The sequence below is a fragment of the Gossypium hirsutum genome, chromosome A01 (genome assembly GCF_007990345.1).
Source record: "Gossypium hirsutum isolate 1008001.06 chromosome A01, Gossypium_hirsutum_v2.1, whole genome shotgun sequence".
NCBI lineage: Eukaryota > Viridiplantae > Streptophyta > Magnoliopsida > Malvales > Malvaceae > Gossypium > Gossypium hirsutum.
In genome coordinates, this window is record NC_053424.1 from 54,235,357 (window position 1) to 54,258,668 (window position 23,312).

General features: G+C 31.8%; 1 protein-coding gene across 2 annotated transcripts; it reads left to right on the forward strand.

Moving 5' to 3' along the window:
* Positions 1-278: 278 nt before the first annotated feature.
* On the forward strand, positions 279-23,243 carry LOC107941903 (delta(12)-fatty-acid desaturase FAD2). 2 transcript variants are annotated; one of them, XM_016875532.2, is made up of 3 exons: positions 332-447; positions 18,434-18,675; positions 21,911-23,243. In XM_016875532.2, exon 3 carries the CDS (start codon positions 21,922-21,924, stop codon positions 23,071-23,073), a length of 1,152 nt encoding a protein of 383 aa, XP_016731021.1. In that variant the 5' UTR covers positions 332-447; positions 18,434-18,675; positions 21,911-21,921; the 3' UTR covers positions 23,074-23,243. The 2 variants fall into 2 exon arrangements, with proteins under 2 accessions (XP_016731020.1, XP_016731021.1); XM_016875531.2 differs by lacking the exon at positions 18,434-18,675 and having other exon boundaries at positions 279-447.
* Positions 23,244-23,312: the final 69 nt, after the last annotated feature.

Genomic DNA, 23,312 nt, shown 5'->3' on the forward strand with positions numbered 1-23,312 from the left:
ATTCGGCGGCCTCTCATAGCACACAGTATACGGGTAGTCCCTTGGTCACGTGATTCCAATAGATTAATTGGTTAGAATATAATACCTAACACGGCCCTACACAGTCCACGGGCTGTCCCTTGGTCACGTGATTCCGAAAAGAATTTTTTTTCCCATGGGTAAAATCGTAATCACAAATATCTCCTACGCTACGGTACTGCCATTCTGACGTGGAGACGTATAAGGTAGAAAATCTAAACGGCATTTGTATCGGGAAAATGCCAATACTGGGTCCCCCCACATTTCAAGGAGGGAAAGCCAAAGCTTAAATAAAGGCCTTCGCTCTTCACTTCGGCCGTCTATTTTTAAGAGCCACGCGAAGGAAAAAAAAAAGGCATTTCTTTCATCTTAAAGAGACAGCGAGGAAGCCACGAAGATAATAGAGTGATTTTCAATCTCCATTTTAAGGTATTTTTTTTCATTACTTAGCCATTTAATTATTGTTTCTATTTTATATTTTGCTGATATTTTTCATTTGTTGTTTTGATGGTTAGATTTATTTCGAAAGTGATTGATTTTTTGTGTTCTTTTTGTTTATTTGAGCTTACATTTTGAAGTTTTAGTTAAGATTTATTTGATTTTCCATCTCTCTTGAGTCCGAATCGGAACACCTCAATTTTTTGATCTTAGTGTGCTTTTCATTGATCAATGCCGTTATTAAACCACAGATCTTTAACTTGTTTTCCATCTCCTTTTCTGCTTTTTTTTTTTACTTTATTGTTCATTCATAAACACAGCTATTTACTTTCGCTTATTTTTTAATAGAAATTATGAAATCTATTAATAGTAAAGAATAACGAAACTTGTCTTCTAAAGTTTTGGTTAATGATATATTAGTTATTGTTTATTGAAAGAATGAGTTATAACTTGAGTAGTAGCTGATTTATTCTTTCATTCAGATATGAACATGTTTTTTTTTTTGGAGGTAAGTGAGTGTTTTCTTTTTGCTTAATTTCATATTTAATTAATTTTACACAAATTATTTTTTTCTATATAAGCATATTAAGAAGATTCTATTTATTTAAGTACACGGTTTAATTTTTTACAAAGGTATCAAATATGCATCATCAAAGGCATATCCTACTGATTCCGATGATGAAATCCAAAAATTCTATTAAAAAGAATATTATGGGAATCCGGTTATAAAAAAAATGGACAAGACGATTTATTTAAAATAAAAATAAAAACATGTTATTGTCTTTATCTTCATTGTAATTTTTTGGCAGTCTTTTTTCTGGAATTTTCGTCTGTAGTTTTCAACTTGATTTAATTATATTTGCCACTTGCCGGATACCGATGAACAATATCAGCTGATTCTTTTTGTTGTTTAACACTTTTAACTTTAAACTACAAGTCTATAAATCGACTCGTGAATGATTTTTCTATTAAAAATTATGAATAAACCCACCACTACTTGGGTAAGAAGTGATCTGTGGCAGCGCTGTGATTTGATAATTTAGACGGACGGTTTGATTTTGGTCACGGTGACTGCATCCCGTGATTTAACACATGCTTTTCTAAAATGCCGTGTCGTTATGGGTATGTGCCTGCTCCTAAGGGTGCAATCATAGACTGTGCTTGTTATTTTTAGTTTTAAATATGTATAAATATAATATAGTTATATGTCAGAACAAATATACATGCCAACATTCTAACCACTATTTCTTTCAAAAAATATTGTATAAAAAAACATTTCAACTAAAGTAATATGTGATATACTTGACAATTATTAATTTTACTCCAGTAAAAATATATTAAACATTTTTCATGCATAAATACTAATATGAAAAGCATGAGTAGGGTCGTGTAGATTACGTTTACCGCCAAACCTGGCAAAACTACTGGCAGTGGAATTCGTTAAAACTAGAATTTCAATTTATATAAAATTTTTTAAGGTGCAATAATGTGACATGAATGTATTAATATTAATTACTTATGTTTCAAATTTTGAATAAATTTATAATACTTTAAATAAAAACTTGATAATATTTTTTATTAATAAATAATGGCCATAATGGTAATGCGCATTGTACTCATAGGAAAAAAAGCTTAAATTTAAATTTTAGAGTTTACATTATTAGAAAAGATATTCACAAACCTTGAAAGGGTTAATATTCATAGATAGTAAAATAGATATGGAAGATACATTAGTTCTATAAAGATGATAATTCCTTTAAATTAAACTACTATACTTAAACGGTAGAGCCAAGTAGAGGCCAGGAGGGTCATGACCTCAAGGTTTAATTTTTTTTTTAATTTAGTAGTTTGTAAATATACTATGGCTCTTTGTAAATAAACTATGGCTCTTTCAAAAATATAAGTAGGCCCCCTAAAGGTTTAAGATTTTTGTAATTTCTCTTTTTGTATATATATTATAGCCCTCTTTAAAATATAAGTAGGCCCCTCCAATATTTTTATTGTATTAAAAATAATATTAAAAAAATTATTCTTGATAAAAATAAAGAAAAATCTTCTTGAAGAAACTAAATTACTCATGATGACTTTTAAATTATATTTTTGTTAAATATTTATTAAATATTTTACTTAAAATAATAATATTTTATAAGTAATATAATAATATATATAAAGAAAAGAAAAAATGAACAAACTTTTATCAATCTTTTTCTTTCATATTGGTGTGTAGCAAGAAAAGAAAAAAAAACTTCATAATTTTTCCTCTAAATTTTAAGTATAAGGTATGTTTTTCTTCAAAATTTTCATATATTTTGAATCTTTGAAGCTTGTTTTACATATATATACCAATAATTTTTTATTTTATTAAGTGTATTGAAAGGTGCCATTAAAAGATATTGATGAAAACTTATTTTAAATTAATTGTTTATATATTTAAATCGATTATTATGTAACATATCTAATTTTAATTTAACCCAAAATTAACATCCTGCCACTGACTATACTAAATTATGCAAAAATAAATTATAATTATAATCTCTACAAAACATAATAAGAATTAGTATAAAACATCATAGGAAAATTTTCCTCTAAATTAAATCAAAATTACTAAAAAAAAACATTAAAATCATTATATATTACCCAAAAAATATTTCAAAAAGTTTTAAACAAATTCTTCTAAATTATAAGGACAATTGTCCAACCATAATGAGTTGTCCAGAAAAAAAAAACTATGCTTTTATGGATTGTATTATATTGATATGTTTTCGAAAATTAGATTAATGTTTTTGAACATAATATTTATATAAGTTATATCAATATAGCCTATAAAATATGTATAATAATCCAAAAAATTGTTTAAAATAATGAAATTAGAGTTAAAAATTTTATGAATATACAAAATATAAAATTAATTAAGATATGATACAAACACAAGTTGAGAAAAATAATTTATACATGACATGAAACAAAAAATATTAACAAAATATGAATATATGATCATGTCAAAATCTATATAAAACGAATTATTTATGTTAAAATTTATGTAAAATTCTAATACTCTGAAAAAAAAAATCATAAATGTGAATACATCATGAACATAAATATATTTTAAAAATGAATCACTAAAATAAATTATAAAAAATATATATGTAATAAATTTCAACAGAACAATGCACATAAATTTTTTTTCTGAAGTGAATAACATTAATAATTTTGAAAAATCTTACAAAAAGTAAAATGAATATAATATGAATATATAAACATGTAAAATATATACATAAAATAAAATATTAATATATATAAATAAACGAAAAAATAGCTTAATATAAAATAACATAAAACAATTTCTCATTTTTCCTCCATCATAATTTACTTTAACTAACCTCAAATTAATAGTTAATGGCATTATATATGTGTCACAAGCTGTAATCCCCTTAGTTTTAAATTAAGCAATCTCATGCAATGGGATTGTTTTTATAGTAGGTATATAGATGTTCGTGTGCATTGCTTAAAAAATTACCTAAATATATCTTTTTAAATTTAGATTTTATTTTTATATTTTAATTATAATTTATGGAGAATTTTTTTTATCAAATTTAAGTGTTAACATTTAAAATAAAATCAGGTTGGAGACTATAGAAGGCATAAAAATCTGAATGGCTGACTTGTCCAATTGCCATTGCCATTGTCATTGCGATTCCTATTCATATTACTTTACCTCATTTTTCACTAACAGTTTTAATTTAAAATTGTAAATAATATATAATAGTACAATATACATATATAATATTTTATTGTATATGATTTTAATACATATGCTAAAATACATAAAATATTTAGAGAGAAATATAATAATCTTAAAAAAGAAAAATAAGATCAGGTAAATCTATTACTTATATCTAGACTTATCCATGAATCAAATAGTCCGTCCAACTTGATAGGCTTAGTCTAATTTGACCTAGGCTTGAACAAGATATTTTTTTTTTGTCTCGGCCTAGGTTAATGTTAATACCCCAAATCAATTTGTTGGACGATCGACCATGCCAGAATGCTAGTCGAATAGACTTTAGACTTGGCATACTTATTGCCTGAGTTTTAAATATTTTATCACTTCGTGTGCTATTCACAACGCTTTAGACCAAAATGAATACTACTCTTATAAATATTTCCTCATTCATGTGCATAATATTAATTACATACACATCATAGTTGAAACAAGTCTTTCAAAATTTACAATTCATGAGCTAAGATTATAGATCGCCTTAATATATACACGTTAAATCCCAAAAATTGCTAGGCTTTTGGCTTAGTCCCACCCCCAAAGTTCAAAATAGCTTTTTTTACCTGATGAACTCAAGAGTTCGCATGATGTTTGCTTACCTATACATACAACTCGCATGGAATATAATTCGCACATAAAGCCAACTAATATGTTAAACAATTCACGTATAAATATAAGCAACACGCATACAATACATTTCACTCAAATAGACAGTTCACTTTCACTCTCTGCGAACATATGTGTTACGGTAAGTCTAGGTGGATTTCCCCACTGCAGAATTATACTAGGTGTAAAACCTTTATGAAAATATACTTGGCTACCATACACCAGACACATGCTTGTGAATTCACACTTGTGGCTTCATGTCTATGAACTCATACCTGCAAATTAGGTTTGTGGATTAATATTTGAGCTCGTATATACCTAAGCATTTGCCTGCCATCCTGGAGACGAACTTGTTGAGCATAACCACCCTCCCCTTTAAACACTGAATATCCTTGCTAGTTCTTGGAGGAGGCATATCCAAAATAGCTTGAATCTTTTCTCGATTCGCTTCTATTCTTCTCTGTAAAACCAAAAAGCCTAAGAATTTGCCTGCTTTTACATCAAAAACACATTTCTCCAGGCACAATTTCATGCTATGAGCTCGCAAAACAGAAAAAGCCTCTGAAAAATCCTGAACATGCCCCTTAGGTTAGAGCTCTTTACCAATATGTCATTAACGTAAACCTCACTGTGCGCAATTTGCTTTCTAAAAATTTTGTTAAATAATCTCTAGTAAGTTGCCCTTGCGTATTTCAAACTAAAAGGTATAACTCAATAGCAAAACAAACATTCTTCTATGATAAAAGTTATTTTGTCTTGATCTTTTGAGGCCATAGATATTTGGTTATAACTCGAAAATGCATCCATAAAACTAATAAATTTATGCCCCGAGGACGCATACACCAAATCATCAATCGAGGGTAAAGGAAAATTGTCCTTGGGGCAAGCTTTGTTAAGGCTGGTGAAGTCAATACTCATTATCTATTTCCCATTAGCTTTCTTCACTATCACTACATTCGAACCCAATCAGGATACGCCACCTCTCTGATGAACTTCGCTAAAAGCAGTTTCCCTACCTTTTGTTTTATGGCCTTTACAACCCGAGGAGCAAATTTTTTTCTACTTAACTAGTTTAACCTCAGGAAACACATTTAACCTATGAACAACCATTTGAAGGTCCACCTCAGGCATATTCGCAGTCGACCACGCAAAAACATTGGAATTCACTGTTAAACACTGAATCAAGTCTTATTTTTCCTCCTCTGCCAATGTTGAAGAAATTTTTATAAACTTGTTCGTATTATCATAAAATAACTATAAATTTTCTGTGACCTCTGCCCCTTCTGGCTTCCTAATTCTTTCCTTACCTCAAACATCCAAACTATCCAAATCCGAAACTTGATCAACCACTCTTGTCTGTCATGAAAATTGCCATGCAGCACTTGCTCGCGTGTTTGCTTGACTGATAACATGTGACACTATCTAGCTGCCTGTTGATCAAATTTCATAAAGCTTTTCCTTGTTCTTATAGGAAATTTAATCTTCATACAGAATGGTGCAACCATTATCTTAGCCATTCTCATGATGGGACGCCCAAAATGGTATTATAGGCCATTGGATAGTCTACCACAAAGAACTATACATATTTTGTCGTGGTGTGTTTGTTGTCCCCCAATGTAACGAGTAAAGTAATGCATCCCTTTAACTTCATAGAATGGTTTGTAAAACTATACAATAGACTTGCCCTCCTTAAAACTTGCTCTTTCAAACTCATTTTCTGGTAAGCATCCCAAGTTAACAACTCCACAGCACTGCCACTATCAACCAATATTCTCTTCACCTCAAACCCTGTTATAATTGCTACACAACCATTAGGTCATTTCCTTCTTCATCACACATCATGCTTTCATCTTCATTGTTAAATTCCACCTTCCATTTTTCTTGTTGACGCAACCCTTTTTAGTAAGCTGATTGACATTACGCTTTTAAGGTGAGCCTTTTTCTTTGTGTTAGAGGTCACCTAGTCTTCATCAGTAACAATTATCACATGTATTGTTCCCATAACCTTTTGCTTGCCATTGTCCTCACCTAGCAAACTCTGACCTGAAGGAGTAGTATCTTGAGCTATAAAATCTTTTAACTCGTCATTCTTAATTGCTTCTTCAATAGCATCATTTAGAGAAGAGCAATCCTCAATCTTATGTCCTCCGTCGTTGTGAAAATTACATTTATCCCTCAAGTTTGACCTCGATACATTACGTCGTATGGGTGGAGGACTTAGCAAGATGCCCAAACTTTTAACCTAGCTAAGGATATAGGAACGAGTAGCATTTAATGGAGTATAAGTTTCAAATCTTCTATGAAGGGCATACTTTCTTATGTGTTTAGGTTGAGATATTTGAAATACTCTCGACGATTCATTTTGTGAATAACTCCTCTGTTGTCCCTCGCTTTGTACTACAAGCCGTTCTATTAATTTCCTCTACTTCAACAAACTTATGGGCCCTCTTATACTGTAACACCCTTTAATCCCAAACCGTCCCCGGAATAGGGTTACAGGGCATTACCGAAAATAGACAAACTTTATTATTATAAATCGAAAATAACCACAAAATTATACTCAAAATAAGGTTAATTACCCTTATAGAGGTTCTACGGACCTAATATGAACCTTTCGTGGGGTTAGGATTCGAATCCTAACTCTACAGGCCTCCTTGAAACACTAAACACAATTATACAAACCAATCCAATTCACTTCTACATAACATGTAACTATATACCATTCATTTCATAAACTTAGGAATCGTCCCTTTATACGTCAAACTCCTTAAAGTTTATACACCATCTTTTACATTCAAAACATTAAATATATACAAATGGCCACCTAAAACCTAGTACATGCCACATTACCAAAAGATAAGATTTTTACCACAAAATGAGTTGGAGTTGGAGATGATTTTGAATGCAGAACCGAACTCTATTTTACCTAACCTGCGCACGAAAAACAACCGTACGCTGAGTATTGAAAATACTCAGTGGTATTATCATAATTCAATTCATAACATCAAATCAAGTTCAAAACATAAATGCACAAGTAGTCAATTGAATATGCCAATTCATGTCATATTAATGACATTCAAATGATTATAAAATTTTCACCAACATGTAAACACTTAATTCATAACACTTTCATGTATACATAATTCATAAACATAAAGTTCATGCTTCAACTTCACAACACAATTTCTTTTCACATTTCGTATCATCATTTTCTTTCACCTTTCATTCGATAATTCAGATAATTTTGCTCATTTCACTTATAGGCCCTATTAACCTGACTCGGACCAAGGTGGATACGCGGATCCAACCAAACACACCAGAGTGGCGACCAACGCCTTATCGGATAGTTCGAAGTAAATCAGATCTATGGCACACCAAGTACCTCATCGGCCAAGCCGAAGCAATGTGGCTACCAAAGCCTCATCGAAACTATCCGAAGTAAATCTATGGCACACCGAGTGCCTCATCGACTCGAGGTCGAAGAATCCCTGAACACTTCCAATCCTATGGCATGCCAATTATATCCACTAAGCCCGACTAGTTAATAGGGTTTCGATCATATTTCCATTTCCGAAACATTTTCACATTTCAATCAATTCTCTTATATTTCTCAATGTAATCACAACTAATCAACAATTCACATTCAAGTCATTTTCACGCACATTCATATATATATATTAGAATTAAATATGCAATAATAAATACTATGAATTATGATAATACAAACCAATTTTCCTCGAGCTATTCCTCGATTACTTTCTCTTTCCCCTTTGTATTGGATGCCTCGGTTCCTTTGTTTGCTACGAAAATTAGCATAATTATAATAAATTAATATAATACAATCCAATTTAATTCATGAGTATAAACATGCAAATTTGACCCTTTTTTTTAAGATATATAATTTCACCATTAAGCTGTCTGTTTGAGTCATTGTTACTAAATTATTTATATCTTGAGCTAAGAAACTCCAAATTAATATCCATAAATTTTTTTTGAAACTAGACTCATATATCTTATCACCATAAAATTTTCAGAACTTTTGGTCTAGCCAATTAGTACAGTTTATTCATTAAATACTCCCCTGTTACTCCATTCGACAGTTCTGACCTCTCTCTACTAAAAATCAATTATCTCATTGTACAGAACTCGAATAAGGTTCTTATTTATTTATTTTAAAACTAGATTCATTAAGGAGTTCACACATATAAATTAAACTCCATAATAATTTTTTACAATTTTTAATGGTTTTCCAAAGTCAAAACAGAGTGTCTCGAAATCACCCTGAACCAGTCTTTCAAAATTTCAAATATCTCTCGATTCATAAATTCATTGCTTACACTGTTTCCACTATAAGAAACTAGACCCAATAAGCTTTAATTTCATATCTTATCCATCCTCTAATTCAATTCCTACAATTTTTAGTGAATTTTCAAAGTCAGACCATTGCTACTTCCCAAAACTGTTTTGATGTAAAATGCTAATAACCAAGTTTATAACACCAATTCACACCTTATTTCTATTCAATTTCCATCAAAATATTCATATAACTATCAAATTTTCATCATTTTTCTATAATTCCGAATTTCTTTCAATTTAATTCCTAAAACTCAAAATTTATGGCTTGTTTTACAATTAAGTCCCTAATTCCATTCAAATTCAAAACTTTATCCAATTAATCCCTGATTTCATCATTTCATCAACATAAACCCTAATCAAACCTTCATTAATTTTCAATATTTTCTCATGAATTCAAGAAAATCTTTCTCTAAAGCTTCAAAAATACCAAAATTAGAAAGCAAAAGGGCTTAATTAACTTACCAATTTAACTTTCAAGCTTCAATTCTCCAATTTTTCCTTTTTCTTTCTTCCTTTCCTTTCTTTTTCTGTTTCGTGAGCTTCTCTGTTCTTTTCTATCTTTCTTTTCTTTTATTTCCTTTTTATTTACTTTACTTTTAATAATAATAATTTAATATATATTTTAACACATAAAAATCTCAGATTTTTATGTTTATGCCGCCTCACTTAGGACAAATGGCATAATTACCATTTTGGTCCTTTTTATTTTCTTTTAATCTATAATTCAACTTTCACACTTTATTCAATTTGGTCCTTTTACTTAGTCACTCTTAATTAAATTAAATTCACTTAATTAAACTCTAATTTAACTCATAATTATCCTCATAAATATTTTTAATAAATATTTACGGACTTAATTTCCTAAGACGGAGGCCCTACGACTCTTTTTCCGGTGCCCGGGAATTTGGGTCATTACATTTCTCTCCCTCTAAAAAAAAAAATTCGTCCTCGAAATTTACCTGAGAATAGGTGAGGGTACTGAGTTCTCATGGTTTCTTCCGGTTCCCATGTTGCTTCTTCCATTTTATGACTTCTCCAAAGTACTTTTACTAAAGGAACTCTTTTATTTCTTAATTCCTTTACCTCTCAGGCTAAAATCTCAACTGGTTCTTCTTTGAATGATAAATCCGGTCGAAGCTCAATATCCTCAGTAGTTATGACATGAGAAGGATCTGATCGATATCTTCGGAGCATTGAAACATGAAAAACATCGTGTACTTTCTGTAACTCTGGAGGTAAAGCTAACCGATAAGCCACTGGTCCAATTCTCTCTACTATCTCATACGGTCCAATGAAACGAGGACTCAATTTACCTTTCCTGCCAAATCTCAACACTTTCTTCCAATGAGAGACTTTAAGAAATACTTTATCGCCAACCGAATACTCAATGTCCTGTCGTTTTAAATCGGCATAAGACTTCTGTCTATCAAAAGCTGCTTTTAATCTCTCTTGTATCTTCTTGACTGTTTTTTCAGTTTCTTGGATCAATTCTGGCCCAATCACTTTTCTTCCATTCAGCTTTGTCCAACACACGGGTGATCTACATCTTCGTCCATATAATGCTTCATACGGAGCCATTTGAATACTAGATTGGAAACTATTATTATAAACAAATCTAGCTAAAGGCAAATAACGTTCCCAACCTGATTCAAACTCCATAATACAAGCTCGAAGCATATCTTCTAAAATTTGAATTACCCGTTTAGATTGTCCGTCAGTTTGCGGATGAAATGCTGTGCTAAAATTAAGCTGTGTACCTAAGGATTCATGTAATTGCCTCCAAAATCTCGATGTGAACCGAGGATCTTGATCTGAAATTATTGATTCCGGAATACCGTGTAGTCTAACAATTTCTCGGATATATACCTCAGCAAGTCTCTGTAACAACCAATCTGTTCTAACTGCTATAAAATGTGCTGACTTAGTAAGTCTATCGACTATCACCCAAATAGCATTCTTTTTACTCGCTGACAACGGTAGTCCCATAACAAAATCCATCGTGATACGATCCCATTTCCATTCAGGAATATTAACAGGCTGAAGTAAACCAGTCGGTACCTGATGTTCTGCCTTTACCCGTTGACATGTAAGGCATTTACTAACATATTCAACTATGTCTCTTTTCATTCCGGGCCACCAATACAAATTTCGTAAATTACGATACATTTTTGTACCTCCGGGGTGTAGAGCAAATGAGCCATCATGTGCTTCTCGAAGTATTAGTTCTTTCAATTCAGAGTTATCTGGAATACAAACTCAATCTTGGTACCTTAAGCATCCATGTGCATCAATACTGAAGTTCTCTAGTGTACCACTCTGTATCATCTCTCTTTTCTTCACCAACTTATCATCTCCCAACTGAGCTGCTCTAATCTGCTCAAGTATTACCGGTTTTACTTTTAACTCGGCTAACAGATTTCCATCATCAGTGATACTGAGCTGTGCAAACATGACTCTTAACTCAATTGCCGTTTTTCTACTCAATGCATCCGCTACTATATTTGCTTTTCCCGGATGGTAGTCTATAACACAATCATATTCTTTCAAGATCTCGATCCACCGTCTCTGTCTCAAATTCAATTTTTTTTGGGAAAGAAGATACTTTAGACTTTTATGATCAGTGAATATGTAGCATTTTTCACCATAAAGATAATGCCTCCAAATCTTCAAAGCAAAAATCACAGCTGCTAACTCCAGGTCATGTGTCAGATAATTACACTCGTGTGGTTTCAACTAACGAGATGCATAAGCAATAAATTTTCCATCTTGCATCAGTACACAACCAAACCACTTAAAGAAGCATCACTGTACACAATAAAATCCTTTCCTGATTCGGGTAATGTTAAAACTGGTGCCTCGGTTAACATTTGTTTCAATGTCTCAAAACTCTTCTGACATTGGTCATCCCATATAAAAGAAACATTCTTCTGTAGCAACTTAGTCATCGGCATGGCTATTTTCGAGAATCCATTTACAAATCTTCTATAATATCCAGCCAAACCAAGAAAACTACGTACCTCATACACATTCCTTGGAGCTTTCCATTGAACTATGGCTTCAATTTTCTTTGGATCAACTCTGATTCCTTCCGCTGATACTACATGTCCTAGAAATACAACCTCTGATAACCAGAACTCACATTTACTAAATTTCCCATACAATTGCTTTTCTCGCAAAGTCTGTAACACTGTTTTGAGGTGCTTATCATGCTCTGTTTCTGTCTTTGAATAAACAAGTATATCATCAATGAAGACCACAACAAATTGATCCAAATACGGCTGAAATATACGGTTCATCAGATCCATAAAAGCAGTTGGAGCATTAGTCAATCCAAATGGCATTACTAAAAATTCATAATGACCATACCTCGTACAGAAAGCTGTCTTCGGTACATCACATTCTTTTACTTTCAGTTGGTAGTAACCCGATCTCAAGTCTATCTTTGAGAATACAGAAGCTCCTTTCAGCTAATCAAATAAATCATCAATACGAGGGAGTGGATATTTGTTCTTGATTGTTACTTTATTCAATTGTCTATAATCAATACAAAGTCGCATCGAACCATCTTTCTTTTTAACAAATAATACCGGAACTCCTCACGGTGAAATACTCGGCCGAATAAAACCACGATCTAATAAATCTTGCAACTGTATCTTTAACTCCTTCAATTCAGTAGGTGCCATACGATAAGGAGGTATAGAAATCGGAGCAGTACCCGGATAAACCCCTATAGCAAATTCAACTTCTCTGTCAGGTGGTAAACCCGGTAGTTCCTCTGGAAAAACATCTGGAAATTCGTAAACTGTTTGGATCTTACTGCATGGACTACCCACTGTATCTGAATTAATAACATAAGCTAAGTATGCTGTACAACCCTGCTGTAACATCTTACTAGCTTTCATTGTTGAGACAACACGTGTTGTTCCACTATTTTGAATACCCTTTACCTCAATATTGTTTCCATCATCAGCCTGAATACTGAACTTCTTTTCATAGCAGTCTAAAATTACACCGTGCTCAGACAACCAATCCATACCCAATATTACATCAAAGTCTCCAAATGGCATAATCAATAGATTAACCGGAAAAATTTTATTTTGTATAACCAACGAGCATCTTGGACAAACTTGATTTACTAATACCGTCTGTCCTAACGGACTTGACACTTCTATTGCTACACTAGACATCTCAAATTCTAATTTTCCCAATTCAACCAATTTTGAATTTACATATGAATGCGAAGACCCAGGGTCAATTAAAACATAAACAGGTTCGGAATACAATAAGAATATACTTGTTACAACATCATGTGCATCCCTCTCTTCTCGAGTTCTGACCAAATAAACTCTAGCTGGAACTCTGGCCTCTGACTGCTGTGTAACAACATCACTACTTCCTCTAGCACTACCTCCTCGAGATGCAAAACCACCTCTGCCCAATCCTCTGCCTCTGGCAGTAGATACTGATCTCTGTAATGTCGCAGGTGCAGTATTATCAGCTTTCGGGCAGTCTTTAATAAAATGTTCTGTAGATCCACATCTGAAACATCCTCTAGTCAATCGCCAACATTCACCTCCGTGTCTTCTCCCACAATGCTCACATTCTGGAATAATAGTATCTCGAGATGGACCTCTTACACTACCAGTAGAGACTGTAGTTTGCTTCCCCTGACTCTTTCCTCATCTATCTGATCTGAAGCTAGATCTCCAACCACTTCTAAAGTCTCGAAATCTTTTCAATAATGGATTCAAAATTGTAGTTCCCGTACGTTTCCCAACCGATTTAGAAGGTTCAGTCTTTTTATCAAGCCCCAGAACTTGTTCTATCATCTTAGCCTGTTCTATCAGATCAACAAATTCAGTAATTCACTGATATATCAGTAACATTTTTATTTCTTCTCTTAGTCCCCGTAAGAATCTTTTACAACTGTCGGCTTCAGTCGGTATAAACTCTGATGCATATCTACCAAGTCTTGAAAATTCCCGTTCATACTCTATTACTGTCATTTCACCTTGTTTCAAAGTCAGAAATTCTTGTTTCTTGTTTTCAATATATATTTCCCCGATATATTTCTTTTGAAACTCTTTCTGAAATAAATTCCATGATACCTGATCAGTCGGCAAGTGTCGGATAACAGATTCCCACCATAAATATGCCTCACCCTGTAATAGAGATACAGCACACAACAGACTTTCTCGGGGAGTACACTCTAACTGTTGTAAAATTCTTTTTGTCGCTTCTATCCAATTCTCAGCTACTAATGGATCAACACCTTTCAGACCCGAAAATTCTGTGGCACCGTATTTTCTCAATTTCTTAATCGGGGCCCGTCTAGGAATAGGTATAGATGTGGTAGCAGGTACAGTTCCCGCTACTTGCTGGAGAGCATCAACTAAAACTCTTAACATATCAGGTTCATTTCTACATTTTTCATCTATTTCCCTAATGTTTTCTTCTTCTACCTCGGGAGGTTGGTCTATAAACGGGTTCACACTAGGTGTGGCTGATTCACTTTCATTTAAATCAATTGATCGATCATCTGACATCTTTAATCTCTATAAAACATAAACAATTAAATAGGTTAGCATTCAAAAATCCCGACTCAATTCCAACTCAAATGTGGCATGTACTTCTAGACTCACTTACGAATTCGATTTTAATCTAAGAATCGGCTAAACCTATAGCTCTGATACCACTAAATGTAACACCTTCTAACCCCAAACCGTCCCCGGAATAGGGTTATAGGGCATTACCGAAAATAGACAAACTTTATTATTACAAATCGAAAATAACCACAAAATTATACTCAAAATAAGGTTAATTACCCTTATAGAGGTTCTACGGACCTAATATGAACCTTTCGTGGGGTTAGGATTCGAATCCTAACTCTACAGGCCTCCTTGAAACACTAAACACAATTATACAAACCAATCCAATTCACTTCCACATAACATGTAACTATATACCATTCATTTCATAAACTTAGGAATCGTCCCTTTATACGTCAAACTCCTTAAAGTTTATACACCATCTTTTACATTCAAAACATTAAATATATACAAATGGCCACCTAAAACCTAGTACATGCCACATTACCAAAAGATAAGATTTTTACCACAAAATGAGCTGGAGTTGGAGATGATTTTGAATGCAGAACTGAACTCTATTTTACCTAACCTGCGCACGAAAAACAACCGTACGCTGAGTATTGAAAATACTCAGTGGTATTATCATAATTCAATTCATAACATCAAATCAAGTTCAAAACATAAATGCACAAGTAGTCAATTGAATATGCCAATTCATGTCATATTAATGACATTCAAATGATTATAAAATTTTCACCAACATGTAAACACTTAATTCATAACACTTTCATGTATACATAATTCATAAACATAAAGTTCATGCTTCAACTTCACAACACAATTTCTTTTCACATTTCGTATCATCATTTTCTTTCACCTTTCATTCGATAATTCAGATAATCAGATTCAGATAATTTTGCTCATTTCACTTATAGGCCCTATTAACCTGACTCGGACCAAGGTGGATACGCGGATCCAACCAAACACACCAGAGTGGCGACCAACGCCTTATCGGATAGTTCGAAGTAAATCAGATCTATGGCACACCAAGTACCTCATCGGCCAAGCCGAAGCAATGTGGCTACCAAAGCCTCATCGAAACTATCCGAAGTAAATCTATGGCACACCGAGTGCCTCATCGACTCGAGGTCGAAGAATCCCTGAACACTTCCAATCCTATGGCATGCCAATTATATCCACTAAGCCCGACTAGTTAATAGGGTTTCGATCATATTTCCATTTCCGAAACATTTTCACATTTCAATCAATTCTCTTATATTTCTCAATGTAATCACAACTAATCAACAATTCACATTCAAGTCATTTTCACGCACATTCATATATATATATTAGAATTAAATATGCAATAATAAATACTATGAATTATGATAATACAAACCAATTTTCCTCGAGCTATTCCTCGACTACTTTCTCTTTCCCCTTTGTATTGGATGCCTCGGTTCCTTTGTTTGCTACGAAAATTAGCATAATTATAATAAATTAATATAATACAATCCAATTTAATTCATGAGTATAAACATGCAAATTTGACCCCTTTTTTTAAGATATATAATTTCACCATTAAGCTGTCTGTTTGAGTCATTGTTACTAAATTATTTATATCTTGAGCTAAGAAACTCCAAATTAATATCCATAAATTGTTTTTGAAACTAGACTCATATATCTTATCACCATAAAATTTTCAGAACTTTTGGTCTAGCCAATTAGTACAGTTTATTCATTAAATACTCCCCTGTTACTCCATTCGACAGTTCTGACCTCTCTCTACTAAAAATCAATTATCTCATTGTACAGAACTCGAATAAGGTTCTTATTTATTTATTTTAAAACTAGATTCATTAAGGAGTTCACACATATAAATTAAACTCCATAATAATTTTTTTACAATTTTTAATGGTTTTCCAAAGTCAAAACAGAGTGTCTCGAAATCACCCTGAACCAGTCTTTCAAATTTTCAAATATCTCTCGATTCATAAATTCATTGCTTACACTGTTTCCACTATAAGAAACTAGACCCAATAAACTTTAATTTCATATCTTATCCATCCTCTAATTCAATTCCTACAATTTTTAGTGAATTTTCAAAGTCAGACCATTGCTACTTCCCAAAACTGTTTTGATGTAAAATGCTAATAACCAAGTTTATAACACCAATTCACACCTTATTTCTATTCAATTTCCATCAAAATATTCATATAACTATCAAATTTTCATAATTTTTTTATAATTCCGAATTTCTTTCAATTTAATTCCTAAAACTCAAAACTTATGGCTTGTTTTACAATTAAGTCCCTAATTCCATTCAAATTCAAAATTTTATCCAATTAATCCCTGATTTCATCATTTCTTCAACATAAACCCTAATCAAACCTTCATTAATTTTCAATATTTTCTCATGAATTCAAGAAAATCTTTCTCTAAAGCTTCAAAAATACCAAAATTAGAAAGCAAAAGGGCTTAATTAACTTACCAATTTAACTTTCAAGCTTCAATTCTCCAATTTTTCCTTTTTCTTTCTTCCTTTCCTTTCTTTCTCTGTTTCGTGAGCTTCTCTGTTCTTTTCTATCTTTCCTTTTCTTTTATTTCCTTTTTATTTACTTTACTTTTAATAATAATAATTTAATATATATTTTAACACATAAAAATCTCAGATTTTTATGTTTATGCCGCCTCACTTAGGACAAATGGCATAATTACCATTTTGGTCTTTTTATTTTCTTTTAATCTATAATTCAACTTTCACACTTTATTCAATTTAGTCCTTTTACTTAGTCACTCTTAATTAAATTAAATTCACTTAATTAAACTCTAATTTAACTCATAATTATCCTCATAAATATTTTTAATAAATATTTACGGACTTAATTTCCTAAGACGGAGGCCCTACGACTCGTTTTTCCGGTGCCCGGGAATTTGGGTCATTACATATACAAATCTGCCAAACTCTGTGGCTTATTATCAATAAACGATTATTGCACATGCTCATTTTGAATACCCATGATAAAAACAACAATGACCCACTGATCCTCCAAATTCTTGGTATTTAACATTGCTGCAAGAAAACGTTTAACATAATCCTATAAGGATTCTCCATCTTTCTACTTTACTGACATTAAACCCATAGGAGTGCTCATTATTGTTCCATGAGCTTGGAATTTTCCCAAGAACATCAAACCTAATTCTCCATCTTTTGCATTCCCCTTAAGGGTTGTTGAGATGGCCTTGCACTTCGCAGCATCAGAAGCCCCTAGCACATTCATATAATCATTATACTATATGAGATGCGCTTGAGGATCACTTCTTCCTTCGAACATTTCCTTTGGAACTTTGAACTTGGTTGGTAAGCCCACAGTCACTACTTCAGAAGCCAGTGGATTGTTAGAACAAAAAAAGTAATCCATATCTTGGGCGTTAGGATGCAAAGCCTGCACATCTCTTTGCAGGGCATCCATTTCATTTTGCTCTAGGCGAGCATGATGTTATCTTGAAGATCATAATTGTCAAATTGCATCTTCCTTTTCAACTCTTTATTTTGTCTTAACAATTATTGCTGAAATGTTTATCGTCGTTCAAACCTAGTACTTTGTAAAGCCATCTCTTCCTTCATTAACCTTAACTGCTCCTGCAGAGCGCATAACTATTGTGGTGATGCTTTTTGACTAAAAGGAATGTTGAGATCAAAAGAGTTGGAGGTACATGCATAGGCCGAGTTACCCAAATTTTCTGGTCAATTAGCAAACCAACCAGCAAAATCCATCTCATTGGGATGAGCCATTTTGATTTTTTAGCAATCTGAAAATATGAAAATCGGAAGTTCGTCCATGCTCACCGCACCAAATTGTTGAGTGTTCTCTCTCTCCTCTTTAGATGGTAAAGCTATGTATTTCTATATGGTTATTGTTCATTGATGTGATATCCTAGATAGGTTCCATGAATGCTAACACATGCCATACTCTAGGTTTAACACGTGTTTATGCGATGGGGGTTTACCTATGTAGTGGGGTGTGAACCCACATCGCGCGATCTTATGTGTGATGCGAACCCTTAGTGTCATACGAGTTTGATATGCGAATTGTGTAAAATCCAACCCGAACTCAATCAGGTTATAGGTCTTTAATAATGAGTATTATAACAGTAGTAATTGATGATGTGCAATTATTGATTTAGTGTAGTTTTGGGCCATTCCTAGCCTTGAAATAACAACAATATGAAATCTGCTTAACAAGTCTAGTCCTTTATTTTCTTCTTAGTAGTACTTGAATACGTTTTTCTAAATTCCAAGTTCTATTGCTCTGCAGATCTTGGATTCACATTGAGAATATTTAATATTCACAGTAGAAAATTGGTTAAATTATGATTTCTTCCATGTACTAACCTGATTATGGAGATTTAGTTTATATTTTTTAATTTTACATAATGTGATCATCCTATATATTATTATAATTAATGTTATAACTTAGTGCAAATAACTTACTTTGTTAAAAAATTTCATTAGTTGGGTGATGTGAATATTTAAGAAAAGAAATCCAAAAATATCTATCATTTTAAAAGTAAAATTATCATTATTTAAATAACTATTTTTACTAATTTATCATTATCGTATGATTTTAACTATCTTTTTCTTAAAAAAAAACCAAAATTATATAAAGAAGTTTTTAATGGTATTAGTTATTTGGACTAAGATGTCATATTAAGATCAATTATCATTTTTTTCTCTATTATGTTTAAATTTGAAATTTGAAATTTAATTTTTATATTTTAATTTAATATTTTATTTTAATAAATCATTAGTTAATTTCAAAGGGTTAGTTATTTTGTTTAAAACGCTTATGTGAATTTTTTTAAAGCATCATCTCAACAAACATACATACATAAAAAAATCCATGTTAAAGTAATGAGTTCAAAATTTTATATGTATAAACCTGATATAAAAATAAATAATATTTTAATTGAAATGCTTTAAAAGATTTAAATAAATCTCATTATGTCTATGCCTCTTTAATAAATTTACGCCACGTAATATATATTTTTTTATTTTAAAGGAAATCTTATAAGCTTTGATTAAAATTGTAATTATTTTTATCACAAAAAAATTGTAATTATTTTTTAAATTTTATATTAATTATATAAGAATTAAAATTAATAAAAAATAAAAAATAATAAAATAATAATAATAAAATAAATATAAATTAAATTATATCAATTCATTATATATATTTAAATTAAAAATATAAATATTCTAATAGATCAAATTTTGACAAGATAATTTTTAAATTAAATCTATAACATTAAATTACTTTTTTTTTAATAATTCAAAAACCTAAATCAATTGGAAAGATTGTTTTTCTGATATGAGTTTATTACATTCGAAATAAAAAAATAACATAATGAGTTTATTAAATTCAAAATAAAAAAATATATAATTTATAAAACATCAAAAGGCTACATAACTTGAATTGATTCAGATATGAGAAAATTTAAATCTAAAAAAATGAGTTCAAGAAAAACATAAGCTCGAAAATATTCTCAAACTCATCTAAACTTAAAATAATCCAAATCTAAAATCAACCCAGTTCAAATCGACGAGGAATACATATATGCATGTATATTTACTCTTGATACTAAGAAAAAACATACAACTCTTTTGAACAAAAACTGATATCAATATTAACTGTTTTAACTTTTTAAATATTTACTAGTATTTTACTTCCACTTATTAAAGTTGACAAACTAGTGAGTTCAAGCTGGTCCAAATTTGATTTTCTTCGGATTTGAATTTTTTCAAATTTGAATTATCTTAGACTTGAATAAACTCATTTTAGATATTCTTTGACACAAATTTTTCTTGAAATCAAAATTTTGTGTACTTAAATTTTTTATATTCAAATTAGTTTAGGTCAAATAAGCTTAGATAGATTTAAATGATTTTAAAATTTTACAAGTTATAAATTTTTATTTCAAACTTAATAAACTCATTATACCCAAAAAGCAATCTTTTCCATTGATACGAATTTTTATACTAAAAAAAAAATTAGTTTTTAGTTTAATGTTGTAGATTTAATTTAAGAACTATCTTATCAAAATTCAATATATTAAATTATTTATATTTTTTCTATAAATTAAAATATATATGATCAATTGGTTTAAAATTTTTATTTCTTATCAATTTTAATTCTTTTACAATTAGTATAAAATTGAAAAGATAATTTTTACTTTTTGTTAATGTTTATAGGATATAAAATGAAAAAAAAAAGTACACGAGGGACACGGTGGAGGCAAGAGCTTGGGGCAGAGGATTTGTATTCTAAATAATATATATATATATATATATATATATACATGCAAAAACACATTGTGAAGTAGTGATATTTTAGTCATTATTTGAGTTGATGTTCAGTTGATTTATAAAAAGTATTAATCAATAATATAGATCTTTATCTACCTTAGTGTTTTAATTAAAATAGCTAGCAGTGTTAATTATTTGGAATAATTAATGATATTATAAAAAGGGTAAATATACCTTAAGGTTCAAATTAGTATCTAAGGTTTTTTTTTGTCTAATTAGGTACCTAAATTTGTCCTCAAGGTTCAATTTGGTACTTAAATTTTGCTTTTGGTTTAAAATTAGTATTTGAACTTGTCTTAATAGGTCCAATTGGTTCAAATAAGTCTTTCTTTTTAGAATCAAATAAGTCATTTATTGTACATATTAATTTGGACTAAAAACCAAATTCATGTACTAATTCAAACCAAAAAGTTAAGTTCAGATGCCTAATTGGACTAAAATAAGTTTTGTACCAAATTAAACTTTAAAGTCAAGTTCAAGTATCTAATTAAAAAAAAATCTTAACTACTAATTTAAACCTTATAGTTAAGTTCGAGTATCAAAATGAATATTATCAACTAGTATCCTTGTAGGGGTTTAGAGATTAAAATTGAGTAATTAACATGGAGAATAATAATTTTGGTTTGTTTATGGTTAGTGAAGTGGATTATATTGAGACTAATAAGTTTAGTCGGTTATTTAGCAGATATTTTTCTATTAAATTTTCAATCTACCATGTTTGTTCTTTTAACCATTTCCACTATCCATTTATTTTTTCAGGGTGTGGAACAATGGGTGCTGGAGGCAGAATGTCGGTTCCACCGAGTCCAAAAAAATCCGAATTCAACTCACTGAAGCGAGTTCCATACTCAAAGCCGCCCTTCACTCTGAGTGAAATCAAGAAAGCCATCCCACCACACTGTTTCCAGCGCTCCGTTTTACGCTCATTCTCATATCTCCTTTACGACTTTATATTGGCCTCTCTTTTCTATTATGTGGCCACCAATTACTTCCATAACCTTCCTCAGCCTCTCTCCTACGTGGCTTGGCCTCTTTATTGGGCCATGCAAGGTTGGATTTTGACCGGCGTTTGGGTCATAGCCCATGAATGTGGCCACCATGCCTTCAGTGATTATCAATGGCTTGACGACACCGTTGGCCTTATCCTCCACTCTTCTCTCTTAGTTCCATATTTCTCTTGGAAATATAGCCACCGTCGTCACCATTCCAATACCGGTTCCCTCGAAAGGGATGAAGTGTTCGTTCCCAAGAAAAAATCTGGTTTAAGATGGTGGGCCAAACACTTCAACAATCCACCGGGTCGGTTTCTGTCAATCACCATTCAACTTACCCTTGGTTGGCCGCTTTACTTAGCTTTCAACGTTGCCGGTCGGCCTTACGACAGGTTCGCTTGCCACTATGACCCTTACGGCCCCATATTTTCCGACCGGGAACGACTCCAAATCTATATCTCTGACGCCGGCGTCCTCGCTGTCGCCTATGCGCTCTACCGTCTCGTGTTGGCCAAAGGGGTAGGTTGGGTTATTAGCGTTTATGGGGTGCCATTATTGGTGGTTAACGCCTTCTTAGTAATGATCACGTATTTGCAACACACTCACCCATCTTTGCCGCACTATGATTCCTCGGAGTGGGACTGGATGAGAGGAGCTTTATCAACTGTGGACAGAGATTATGGGATTTTAAACAAGGTTTTCCATAACATAACCGACACTCATGTGGCTCATCATTTGTTTTCTACAATGCCTCACTATCATGCAATGGCGGCCACCAAGGCGATAAAGCCAATATTGGGGGAATACTATCAGTTCGATGGGATGCCTGTCTATAAGGCGATATGGAGGGAGGCGAAGGAGTGTCTTTACGTTGAACCAGATGAGGGCGACAAGGACAAAGGTGTGTTTTGGTTTAGAAACAAGCTTTAAATATTTGCATTTTACCTTAGGCATGTTCTAGTCGTTGATGTTTTAAGGATATTTTAGCCGACATACTTGGTTTTCCTTTTTGGGACTTTTTAGCTTTGTATTTGCAGAAAATAATCTTGTTCACTATTAAATAATGGTAGAAATAAATACACAGCATGGATTGGCAATAATTAATTTACTTTCAAGCTTGACACCTAATAAGATTTTAAGTTTGTTTTATAAAAAAAAGGATCTTTCAG